Genomic DNA, 12,937 nt, shown 5'->3' on the forward strand with positions numbered 1-12,937 from the left:
TATTTAAAAAGTGGAGGTGACCCTCGTATCTTTCTAGTATCTCCATAAAAAAAAATAACGTAATCAAAATACGTCTCCTTCGAAACGGTTCCATCTTTGTCCGTAACATTTTTCAGTTTTTTCCATATTTATCGAGTTATTGACTTGTCACACTTTATATGGGTCTTTAAATAGCAATGTGGCTGTCTTGTTGCTGGCATGTTGCTTGCTAAGTATACATTGCTAAGTATGTGTTGCTACCAGAATTGCAGCAACTGAGTCATTTGTTGGCAACTTGATGTATTTACGATATGACAACATCACCAATTTATGCGATTTTGCTGAAACACGCTTTGCTATCTGGGTCATCATGTATAATTATTTTACCTATATATCCTATCTTGCACCAAGGAATCCATTATAGTTCCGTCTATCTCGCCGAAGAATTTTCCGGTATGCTCATGACGTTCACTTATAATAATAAATCCATTGTTATCTAGAATGTAACAATCGAGCTCCTCCGAGGCGCAATTCTTTTTACATCCTGTCATTCCGGTACACTAAAATAATGAATTTACTCATATTTTACGTGATAATTATACGTAGAAAAAAAATGTTTACTTACTGTCGAAGTAATGTTCACAAAATGGGTTGCCAAAGACGAGTGTTGAAATTGCAAACCTACTACCACTGCTGGAGCTTTGTGACCTTTTCCAATAAATACAGCATGGGTGGCGGTGACGAGTGGATCGGTCGTATCGGCTAATAATTCAAAAATCATATAAATAATTGATATCAATACGCAGCGATGTCAGTCAGTCAGTTAGTTAATATTAAACAGTGAGAAAGGACAAATCTTTGGGAAATCTAGGATTACGTGCACGAGTTCTATATATTGGCACATGACTCACGCTACACATATGGCTCACGCCATAAAAAAATAAAGAAATAAAGTTTATCAATCATATTATTCATATTGGTATAAAACTTATTTTAAATTATGATGTCTATAAAGCATTTCGGTAAAAAAATAAAGGGCCTAGCCAAATAAGCATATAAAAAGTGCCTCCAAATCAAATCCAATTTTGAGTATGTCACATTGTTAAGCTCGATAAAAAATTATTTTACATCACATTTTAACTTGCTAAACTTATCCATGTAGTAGTAATAGTAAAAACTTCAATTTCAATTTTTAAAATTTTTCTACCATGTGAATTAAAAAATCTGAAAAAATTTGACACACTTTCTAGCATATTACATAAAAACAAATTTTTTTAGATTTTTAACCAAAGATTTGAATTAAAAAAAAGGAAAAAAAATTTTAATGAACGTTTTTTATTGAAAATATTTGAGTACTATCTTCAAAAAATTATGATGAATTAATCATTCCATGATGAATGAAATGTCGTACTCAGATTTTTTAAAGGTGTGGAGCATTGTTTCAAAAATTGAAAACCGATTTTTTAATATTCTTTATTTATATTTTCCCGACAGAAATGTATTTAATATAATACTATTATATTTATACATTATTATAATTATACGTACATTATTTTGAAATATTTTATACAACATGGAATGTACGAGTATATTCAGAATTAACCGATTTTTTAAATGAAATTATAGTATAAGGAAAAAATATATATTTAATTTTTTGATATTTAATTACTACAGTAACGTCGTTTGCCTCAAAAAATTTTTGTGCATCTCGGTTAATATGTTTTTTTTGTTGAAACTATTTTTGAGCCACAAAGAATATTCGAAAATTGAAAATAAGAGCCACTTTAATTTTTACAAATATTATTATTTAATAATATTTTTAATAATATTTTAAAGCAATTTTATTATTTTTTTTTATCCAACTTTCCTCTATTTACAAATGGTATGCAAGAAATGTTAAAGCTAGAAGCTTTCCATCAAGGCATTTAGGCGATATCGACACAGTGTCGGACACAGTGTTTTCCAATAACGATACAAATTCACACAGCCAAAAGGGGACTCGTCATCGATGCGTCGTCTAAAAACCTTGAAAAGCTCTCATAAATTTATGTTAAAATACGCATATTTACCTGCGTCAAATGGTACGCTAAAAACGAAGCTTTCCGGTTCTATAGAATGTTGATCTACTGCGCGTTTATACCACGATGAATCCATGGCTCTTGCATGTCTTTCAGCGAATCGCCTGTGTGCAATTAATTTTGCAAGATTGGATAATAAATCATATTAAATATTCATCGTTTTCCAAAATTTTTGATTTAACATTAAATAAAAACTGTTTTACGTATGCATAATTTTTAGCATTTATTCGACAGTCTTATTAAAAATAGGCTCACGGTTCTTCGATGTTTCCGTCATTCTGTTGATGTTCGTGCCATCGCAGGAGTCCGCTCCTGGTCGCGATGAAGCTCCTGGTGACGCCGAATCTACCCTTGCCCTGACTGTAATTGTAAAACAAGCTATGTAAACTGTATTCTCAGTGGAACAGCAAATACGCCATTGGTACGCAATTATTTGCATATTCAGTAACTGAATTGTAAATCAAACTATAATAATTGCTTTAATCGTGACACATGGAGCGATTTCCGATCGATTTGAGCTTGCAACTTCTCTTCCTCGATTAAAATACGAGGAAACAAGTGCGAGATGAAATAAAGCCGCGAAAACACAGATTTGACGTAGCCGGACATTTGAAGGTTTTACGTTAACGTACGAGTATAGCTATTAATTTTGGTGTTTTATAAGTTTGATAATCTGAATTGGAGGCAATGATATATTTAAATATATACAACGATATACATATTTTAATACGCAACAAAAAATATATATTTTTTAAAATTTGCGTTCAATAACCACAACGTTAATTGTATTGTATATAGAGTGTCTGATACGCCACACTAGAATCAAAAAAGAAAGTAATTCCTTAATGAAAATTCGAAATACATACATACATACCTATATATATATATATATAAATCTTTACATCGGTCACATTTTTTACATGTCGTTTTTGCAGTGTTTCCCTTACATTATAAGATTATTTTTTGTCTCGATGGCAACATTGCAATTTCATCTTTTAAATTTCGAGCTTAATTCGTTGCCGATAATCAAAATAGCTAACTTGATACAATTGCTCTATTTCACTTGTTCTTGTCTTACTTTTATTCTCGATAAATGATGGCCTAACTGAGAACATTACATATTTTTAACATCATAAATCGATTCTTTACGAAAATAAATTAATGTCTTTAAAAAACAAATAATAATAAGTAACGGGCAAAGTAAGAGTCAACATATTTCTTTGAAATTAACAAAAGAATATATTACAATTAACAGAGGTAAAATTACATAACGCAAAAAATAGAATCAAAATTAAGAAAATAATTACAAGTTACAAGTTTCGGCTACCGGATTGAGCCCTCTTCAGATATTAACATAACGAAAAAATTGCAGAATAAAATCAATTATCGCAAATGATCGCATATTCAGAACATCATTCACAGTTCAGGTGAGTCTTGATGTCGAGTTCAACATTATTTCCGTACGATTGAACTGTCAAATGTATTAAAAATATCTTGGCAAAGCTCTAGTTGATAAAAAGATAAATTAAAAAAACGTAAAAGATCTACGCGTAAATAAATTAACATATCGGAAATCTAATAAAAAATAATATAAAAATATAATAAAAACTCACCAGAAATCATATGTAAAAATGTCTTTAAGATCTGATTACAGATGGTGATTCAAGAACCATATCTTAATTTTGTTTTTTGCTTGGACTAATCATATAAAAAATAGATAAAGCATTATTACCATTTTAGGACAAGCCTGCTAACGAATGTATAACACAACAAGAACATACCAAATAACAAAGAAAATAATGCTGCAAAGAAAAATAAAAATAAAAAGTAAAAAATACAAAAAAAAATAGAGACACAGAGAAAAAATAGAAACGAAAAATAAAATTGCAAATAAATAATAATGAAATTGCAATAATAAAAATTATAATAATGATAATTACAAATAGTAAAAAAGGGAAAACTAGTAAACAGTAAAAGCAAAAAATTATTAAAAAATGGACTAGGTTAAAAAAGAATCGAATGAGTGAACTTGAGTATCTAATAAATTCTCATCTTTTTTTGGGTCCATTTATTTTAAACAAGCAAAATCTTTCTGAAAATAAGGCGGGTACTCGGTAGAGGGGCTGCCAAGCGTTCACTTTACTTCATATATTAACTATGAAGATCACACATTTTTCTGTAGTTATTTATTGATATTAGAAATTAGATATTCATAATCTTATCTAATTTTATTAAGGTTATAAACGTGTAGCAAATTAAAAAATATAGTAGCTTCTTCAACATTATATAAAATTTTTTGTTTAAAAAGATGAATAATTAATGTTTTTGTTGGAAAAACACATCTTTAATAATAAAATTAAAATGCAAAATTATTTAACAAAAATGCAATAATAAACAATAATAGTATTTACATAATTATTGCACTTCGTGTGTCTGCATGATTGTCAAGTTTTAACTTCAATAAATTACATAAGATAAAAAATAAGATTGTATAAGTTACATGAAAAAGTAACTAAGTTACCTTTTTCATTATTTTTGTTTTACATGAAAATTACCTTTCCTAATGAGTAACGATAATGGTAATTAAGTTATAATTTCTAGTAACGAACAATCAAATTTGAAAGTTACTATTTCGTTACTTCATTACTCATTAGTTTATAATACTTCATATACTTTAGTTCTTTCAGTGAGTAATGCGTAATGCCAACAAGTTACTTTTCAAAGTAACTTTTCCAGCTTTAACACAACCTTAGCAATTAGTTAGTTAGCGTTACCGTCATAAAAAAATTGCAACGTTATTATCGAATTGTTTATTATAAAAAGTAACGACATAGAAACGAGAAAGTAACTTTTAATAACCTTGAGAAATAGACATTATTTTATTTCACACTTGTCGTGTTCAGTTCACGGAGAGAATTTAAAAAACATTTATTTTTCACGAAACTACGCATATATGCAATGTATAGATAAATATAAAAATGTGTCTCCAGTTTCTTGAAATATTTTACTTTTTCTTTTATTGTAATTTATGAAAAAATTATTATAAAAGTAGAAAAAATTTTCTAAATTGATGAAATAATATTAAACAACAATTAAGTATTTAAAACTTGAAATTGATCGGATAAATCGTGTTTTATTATTCGTAGTCATCATTTTCAAAAATAATATTTTGAGAAAAACGTTTGTGAAGTTTTGAGGCATAAAATAATAATTCTAAATTTCGATGGTCCTCAAATTTCGAATTAAACGTATGCCAAACGATGTTATATGACGAGACAATAATCTCAGAAAAAAATTCAAGTTGAGCATGAGGACTAATTTTAGAGATACGGGAAATGAAAATGATGAAATTCATACTATTTTCAGTATTATTTAAGATACAAAAAAAGAAAGTTAATACTTCTTTGAAATCTGTTCTTTGTCATTAAGCACATTCAGCGGATTCAACAATTAAGTGAGCACTCGCTGATATTGGTGTATTCTTTCAAATCATTTAATCAGAATTTTAGATCTAGAAGAATACATCAATAGCAGCGAGCGTTCACTTAACTATTGAGTCTGCTGAATGCAGCCATTGTCAGTAATGTTAGAAGTCCCCCCGATAGCGTTTAATAGGATAAAACCGCCCAAAAGTTTGCACTTTTTCTTTCATGCTGATATAATTTGTACACAGTTTGAGTAATAAAACACTGCATAAGCTATTTCTTATAATTTTAATTAGTCAAGTATCATTTGATATACTAATTTTATATACAGAAGATTAATTTTGCTAAGAAAGTAAAAATGCATACTCTTGGGAAAGTGTTTCCTCAGAAGTACGCATTATAAAAAAAAGTGGGGTGAACATCTTGCGCACATCGCTAATTAATTAATTTAATATAAAACATTCTCATTGGGAAAACAATAAAAAATTACAATTAATAAATACGTCTGGGTAAAGTCATTATGTGACAACATGAATAACTGCGTGAGAAAAGTTTTTAAGCGTGCTTAGCAAGAAGTGAAGAATTACCCGTATACTTACAAATGGACAAAGACAAAGATTTTATTCCATAATCAACGCGGAAATTTCTTAAAGAAAACGATATTCTTTTTCGAGTAAAGCACAACATTAAACCCGCGTTGAGCACTTTAACAGAACATCGAATAAGGTAACTAAATATGTAGGTATTCCTAGAAAACCTCACAGAGAGAGAGTGGCAAATTGCATCACGTGATCTCCTCTGATTGTGCATGGGCATTAAACCTATATAGACATATGTATGTGTGGAAGAGATTGGAGAAAACTGGTCACGTGATCCCCGTCCTACTTGGATTGCATTCACGTGATGCAATTTGTCACTCTCTCCCTGTGAAGCTCTCTAGGTATTTCTATCCGCCATCTTGGTTCCTCTTGATTATAGTATGAATATTGACAAAGATAAATATTAAGAATCTAAATTTTGATAAAAATACACTAAATCGATGCGTTTTCGCGTAAAAATAAAGATTTTATAAGAAAAAAGTGTTGCTCTGCTCCACAAATCGACCTATTAATCCAAGTCGACAATCGTTCGGGTTACAAAATCTGTCATAACAGTGCATGGTTCACTATGCTTCAAAAACATAAATTCTCTGCTAATATAGTGAATTTGTATTTTAAAAGCAATGAATTTATGTTTCTAAAATACAAATTTACTATTTTATGCGAAAACGCATCGATTCAGTGTATTTTTATCAAAATTTGAGATAAGCGGGCTTTTCTTAATTAAAATTTACTTTTGTCATTAATCGTACTATACAATCAAGTAGAACCAAAATGGCGGATAGAAATATCTACATATCTAGTGCCTTATACCGAAGGAGCAAATGTGGCGCTAATTTACGCATAAAAAGACACTCCATCGATGTTCTACAGAACATTATGCGCGTTTATAATCACATGCGTCATTCATCTACAAGGCTGTAATCAGCGGTAGTAATGAGAGAAAATGCACGTATAGCGCGTGAAAACATAGCTAGTTAGAGAAACGAAGCATTTAAGAAACAGATCTTGTTTGCATATTAGTAGAGCGAAAGGTCTTTGAGAAAGGATACGAGATTGAGTGGATCGAGGAGATATTTCGAATTTATTGTGTTCTCAATTGACAAAAACCATACATGTACGAACTGCGTGATTTAGCGCAATCATAACCAGTATCTTTTATAAGCAAGAATTAGCTCGAGTTAAGAAAAATTTACAGGAAAAACTGTTTATCATCGACCGTGTGATAAAGAGTAAGGGGTGAGGTGTTAATAAACAGGTGCTAGTTATGATTATCCCAAGTTTGATACTTAGATTCAGGGTTCGAATTTAATTTCTTTTCGCGATGGAGGGGAGGGAGTTTGTTTGAAATATAACAGAAAAGCTACCAGTGTCAGGACTATATGGCCCGATGGTAGGATAGAAGTCTATCAATACGAAGAAGACCAGGTCTCGGTTCAAATTCCAGAATACCTTGATATTTTTTTTGTGTTGTTGCTTATTTCTTAAACACACAAGTGAAACTGAATCTGAAATGAGCTGAGTATTTCATACTCAGATTAATATTACTACTGACTTGCTTACTTTGGTAAAAAGTTATTACATGACACAAGTTCATAACTTTTAAAGTAAATTTATGAGACTCAGCACATAGTCTCGATCTTGTGCAGATTGTAGGTAAAAACTCAATTGAATCTCACTTGTCAGAATGCAAAAGGAACATGCATTCAACTGATTTAGGACGTCACAAGTAAAGATAATCTGTCTAAATGGAAAGCAATTAATGTACATACATTCCATTTCCACTATACCTTATTTCAACTCCTATACATATCTACCAAATGTTACCAGGTGCACTTTTAGAATCACTCATAATAAGGAAAAAAGAACTATAAGGAGATATTTTGAGCTTTCTACAAGAAGCCATTATTTATAAATTTAGCTTCAGATCTACAATAAGTTTTTAAGCATTAAGGCTCTTGAATAGTCACCACAGTCATATTGAATCGTGACGTCAGAAGCGAGAAATGGCACATTAATTTTTATTACATGCCATTTATAAATAAAGACAATTTGGATAAAACAAAATGATGAGATTGTTTTAAAACATTTGTAAAAATGGACGAAAACTATGATTATCCTCCTTGACAGTCAGTAAATAATAAAAAAAGGCATGTGTAAATGAAAATAAGCTACGCATGCGCATTGAGTAGAAGCATTTGATGTATCTTTTATCACTTTTTACTTATTTATTGACTGTCAGGGGAGGATAAACATAGTTTTTATCCATTTTTACAAATGTTTTAAAGCAATTTCATCATTTTGTTTTATCTAAATTGTCTTTATTTATAAATAGGACGTAATAAAAATTAACGTATTCATGATTCAACATGGTTGTGATGCCTACTTAGGTGCCTTAAGTTATGAGAAATAGACGATTTATAATCAATTATTCTCCTCGCATTCGACTATAATTGGTAAATTGCTTACAACTCGAGGCTTGAAACATCTATTGTAGATCCAGACTTATGGTTTAAGCCGTAAGAAATTAATTAATCATAGTCAATTATTCTTTTCACATTCGACTGTGATTGGTTAATCTCTTATGGCTTAAGACTTAATAGCTTATATTGCAGAAATCACATTGACTTCCTTTTTATAGCTTGGACAATATTAAGAATAGTAGTAGAAATTTGACCATTTTGACTCTCTGTATCTCCAAAAGCTCTATGCTCAACTACAATTTTTTTCCTGAGATTAGTATCTTATTACAGAGTGTCCCGCGATACTTTTTCTATCATAGGAAGGTAGATGGGATCAAGATGAACACAAAAGTCCCATACCGTTTAGCGATATTGGCAATAATAATCAAGATATTAATTTTTGCAATTGCACTAATGAGAGCACACCGAGAGAAACGCTCCGGCCGCTCGAGATATGGCTCCTGCACACAGAACGTGATAACGCTTGCCGCGCGGCGGAAATTGTTGCACTAGCCTATAATTCTATGTTCTCAAGTCGGCTCCACTTTGCAAAACTTCTAGAAATGATATAATACTACAATATTTCCGCCGCGCGGCAAAAGTTGGATTGAGTGCAACTTTTGTCGCGCGGTGGAAATTATATATCTATTACTTTCGAATAAGCGAGATGTTGATTGGCTGTCGCGCCAGTTTCTGCTGCGCGGCAAGCATTGCTGCATTTTGTGTGCACGTGCCAATATAGGGCGGTATTCATAGTCAGATCTTATAAGTACGGTATTCATAGTCAGATCTTTTAAGTACGGTCTTAAGAAGTTACGAACCAATCAGAGGGCTGCATTAGCGTCTTAAAAGACATTATTTAAGACGGTCTTGAAATAAGAATCGACTATGAATACGGGCATAGTCCGACCTAGTTTATGAAGCATTGGCTTAGTTTTCACCGAGGGTTTAAATCGGATCAGAATGTACCAATCAACTACAGTCGAGTATTCCTTTGTTACAGTCGAACGACAGTTCCACCCTCGGTTTACAACTAGGCCATTAATTGCATATCAGCGCATTGGAGAGGCAAGAGGGGAAGTGCGCTGTTGCTCAGCGCCTGGTATCATTGCTCTCTCGCCGTTTCTCTTCTTGTATATACATATAGCATCGTTTGTCATATAGTTTGATTCAACATTCAAGAATCATTAAAATAAACAAAAAAAAACGTACATTATATTGAAACGTTCGACTTTAAGCACGCTAAATATATATTTATGTTCTAATTTATTAATCGTTTGATTTGTGAATTTTTACGCACCAAGTATCGCGCCGTATTCTCATTAGCCCTATTTTTTTAATAAAAAGTCTGATATCTTTAAATTTGAAAGTCCTATAACTCTATAAACTTTTTGACTCTAGATATCTTAATTTATATATTTATTTAATTTTTAAATGACTTATTCCACAAAGAAATGTCTCCTTAACATTCTTTTTCTTAATATCTATATATCAATTTTTATCTCTCTTCATAAGGAATCACTATCTTTCTGATTGCATCATCGATTTTAATATGGTGTATATATATATATATATATATATATGTACACACATATATATATATACGTACATATATATATATATAATGTGTATAAATATTATTATCAAAACATACACGTACAGTTTAATACACTTTTACGCGTATATATACATATATTTAATCATATTTATAAATATCATAATTACAAATTAAACATTTGGTTATAATTTTTATATTTTTATCCATTCAGATAAAGTAATAAACATATTTTAAATACGATTATCATAAAATGAATATTACCGTGCATTATCGACAAACATGTTTAAAGTGTTAAACAAATAATTGTGCATAATGGATTACCTGTGCAGTAGAGCCATCAGTATGGCAATAGGGCTAGCGGTGGAGACACACAATAATAAAATGTAATAAAAATATGTAATAAAAGATAATATTGTGAAATGAAATGTTGGACGATTGCTCATAGTGCACTTGGCATATTACAAAGTAATGATAACTTTTGTCGCACTGTGATTTCTTTTTTGTATGTATATACCTATATTAAATAAATTCTGCGAGCATTCTCTCGCCTTCAATATCCTACATATACATTGCACGTGTATATATAGTTTTTTATCATATGCATATACAGATTCGATCGAGTTCCAATTTGGTGACTGTAAAAAAATATTGCATCTTTAAGATTTATTATTTACTACACTTCACGTAAATAACTGTGCAAACTAAGACGTTTTACGGACTATAATTAAGGCAAAATGACAATTGAATAATTTGTAAAAGTGACGCGGCGTTACATGGTGCATGAATGGTAAACCACGTGCTTGTGCTTTGCTGTGCTCGATCGCAATTTGCAATTGGTGTACATAGGTGAGAATGAAAGACAGACGTGCATTTTTGCTTACTACTGACGAGGAACTTACTTTTCGTTCTCCTCCTTGTGCATTCTTTGTGCTTCTCTCTTATCGAATCCATCTGTTACCAGAGCATCTAAGACAAGTGACTGCATTAGTTTCTTGTCACCTGGAATGTGACAATCGTAATTATTAAAATGACATTATCACTTATACTATAAAAGAGACTTATAATATAATACTATCAAATTGTTTAAAAAGCTATATTGATATTGCCTAAAGGGTTTGAGATAAGATTCTTTTTCTTAATCAAAGTACACAAAAGTTGGTAATTTTTATATTTAACTTAGAAAGTTTCTAGCGTATCTTCATAGCTTGTTTTCATTATTTAGCCTAATGATAACTGGATATTATGGATATCCTCTTGAGAAGACATTTGTCCAATAGTACGCACTTTTATTTTCATACATACAGTTAGTAAAATTAATTGTAATGTTTACACGTTTAGGAAAGATCTCGCAATATTAACAAGAGGCAGAACCACGTCTATTATATACTTATTATATTTGTTATATCAAAAATGCACGCTATCCTTGGCACCGCCATTACAACAATAATTTCCATTACAAAAACATTTCCCCCTCGCTTACGCCATTTCACACAGCGCCGCTTGGAAAGAAAAGAAAATGCTATAGCAGCGCTTCCTACATCTATTGATAACGACTACACTACAATTTCCTCCACACTTAATTTGAAAAACCAAAGCAGAAAAAGAAAATACGAATCCATTTATAAGTCTAAGGTCTGCCGAGGCTTCGATATTCGGTTTGAGCGCCTCCTTACTTCAGTGTGGATACTTAAGGTTCCCCAAGATTTCGCCCGGGCGGCGCGCGCTTATATCACCGTTCGCAGTCTGATAGTCGTTAACATTACAATTAGTCGATAATGCCCCATCCTTATCACTGTTATCGTTTACATTAGGGGTTACAGAAATATTTCTATCCGGCGCAATACTGTCTTTCGCTAGGTCCGAATTCTTGATCATACTAGATTCGGGTAAACGTAAATTACAATTACGTAATACAAATTGCCCGCAGTTGATCAACGTGACGTCTCCAAATACGCCCGTCATCCGTTCTAACATCATAAGTAACCGGACTTAGATTGTTAAGCAAACAATTGCTGCTTGTCTCCACGGCTTGTGTCCTATAATCTTTAGCCATCACGGAGTCATTAACTCCAAAAATAACTGCACGATAACTTGCCCTTAAAAAAACGTTGTTGATCGCTTTGCTTTTGCTCAACTCTACTTCTAATATCGGGTTTAATAACATCCAGTCTCGTTCTTAAATATCTGTTTAAGTGCAATTCTGCTGATGTCTTTTCCGTCGTACAATGTGGTGTCGAGCGATAATAAAATAAATATTTACATAAGGCATCCTGTCTAGTATTATCCTTAAGTAATACTTTAAACTTCTTTTTAAAAGTGCGCATGGCGTTCTCAGCCGCTCCGTTTGACGCAAGATGATACGGTACAGTTTTCGTATGCTTAATAGCATTTTGCAATACAAACTCTTGAAACTGCACGCTCGCAAATGCCGGCCCATTATCAGAAACAATTTGATGTGGCAGCCCCTATATGCTTATATACTCTTTTACAGTTCTAATTGTAGATTCTGAAGAAATATCGCACATTTCCTTAATATCAATCCATTTCGAGTTATCATCGCATCGGTTATCACAAGATACATATGACCGCTAATCGGTCCGCAAAAATCTAGATGTACGAGGTCTGTTCAAAAAGTATCGCGAATTTTGTGTTTTTTCAAAAATTATTTATTTATTCATAAATATCTATTTTGTCCCCTTGAAAGTAATCCCCATCAGATATTATACACTTGTGCCAACGTTTTTTCCAATCCTCGAAGCACTTCAAAAAATTATTTTTTGTGATCTTGTTCAGTTCCTCCTTCGATGCCGTCTTTATCTCCTCAATCGTAGCGTAG

At 31.6% G+C, this 12,937-nt stretch overlaps 1 protein-coding gene across 1 annotated transcript in view; it reads right to left on the minus strand.

Annotated features, from left to right (window-relative positions):
* LOC108755199 (voltage-dependent calcium channel subunit alpha-2/delta-3) overlaps window positions 1–12,937 on the minus strand; it is a 149,968-nt gene that overhangs the window by 53,910 nt on the left and 83,121 nt on the right. Inside the window, exons 15-20 of the mRNA XM_018498083.1 lie at window positions 11,001–11,100; window positions 10,423–10,455; window positions 2,313–2,417; window positions 2,049–2,161; window positions 605–741; window positions 367–539 (exon numbers count right to left, since the gene is read on the minus strand). Of these exons, the coding sequence (XP_018353585.1) occupies window positions 367–539; window positions 605–741; window positions 2,049–2,161; window positions 2,313–2,417; window positions 10,423–10,455; window positions 11,001–11,100 (661 nt within the window). The remainder of the gene's footprint in view (window positions 1–366; window positions 540–604; window positions 742–2,048; window positions 2,162–2,312; window positions 2,418–10,422; window positions 10,456–11,000; window positions 11,101–12,937) is intronic.

This window comes from Trachymyrmex septentrionalis, unplaced genomic scaffold, assembly GCF_001594115.1.
Source record: "Trachymyrmex septentrionalis isolate Tsep2-gDNA-1 unplaced genomic scaffold, Tsep1.0 scaffold86, whole genome shotgun sequence".
NCBI classification, from domain to species: Eukaryota; Metazoa; Arthropoda; class Insecta; order Hymenoptera; family Formicidae; genus Trachymyrmex; species Trachymyrmex septentrionalis.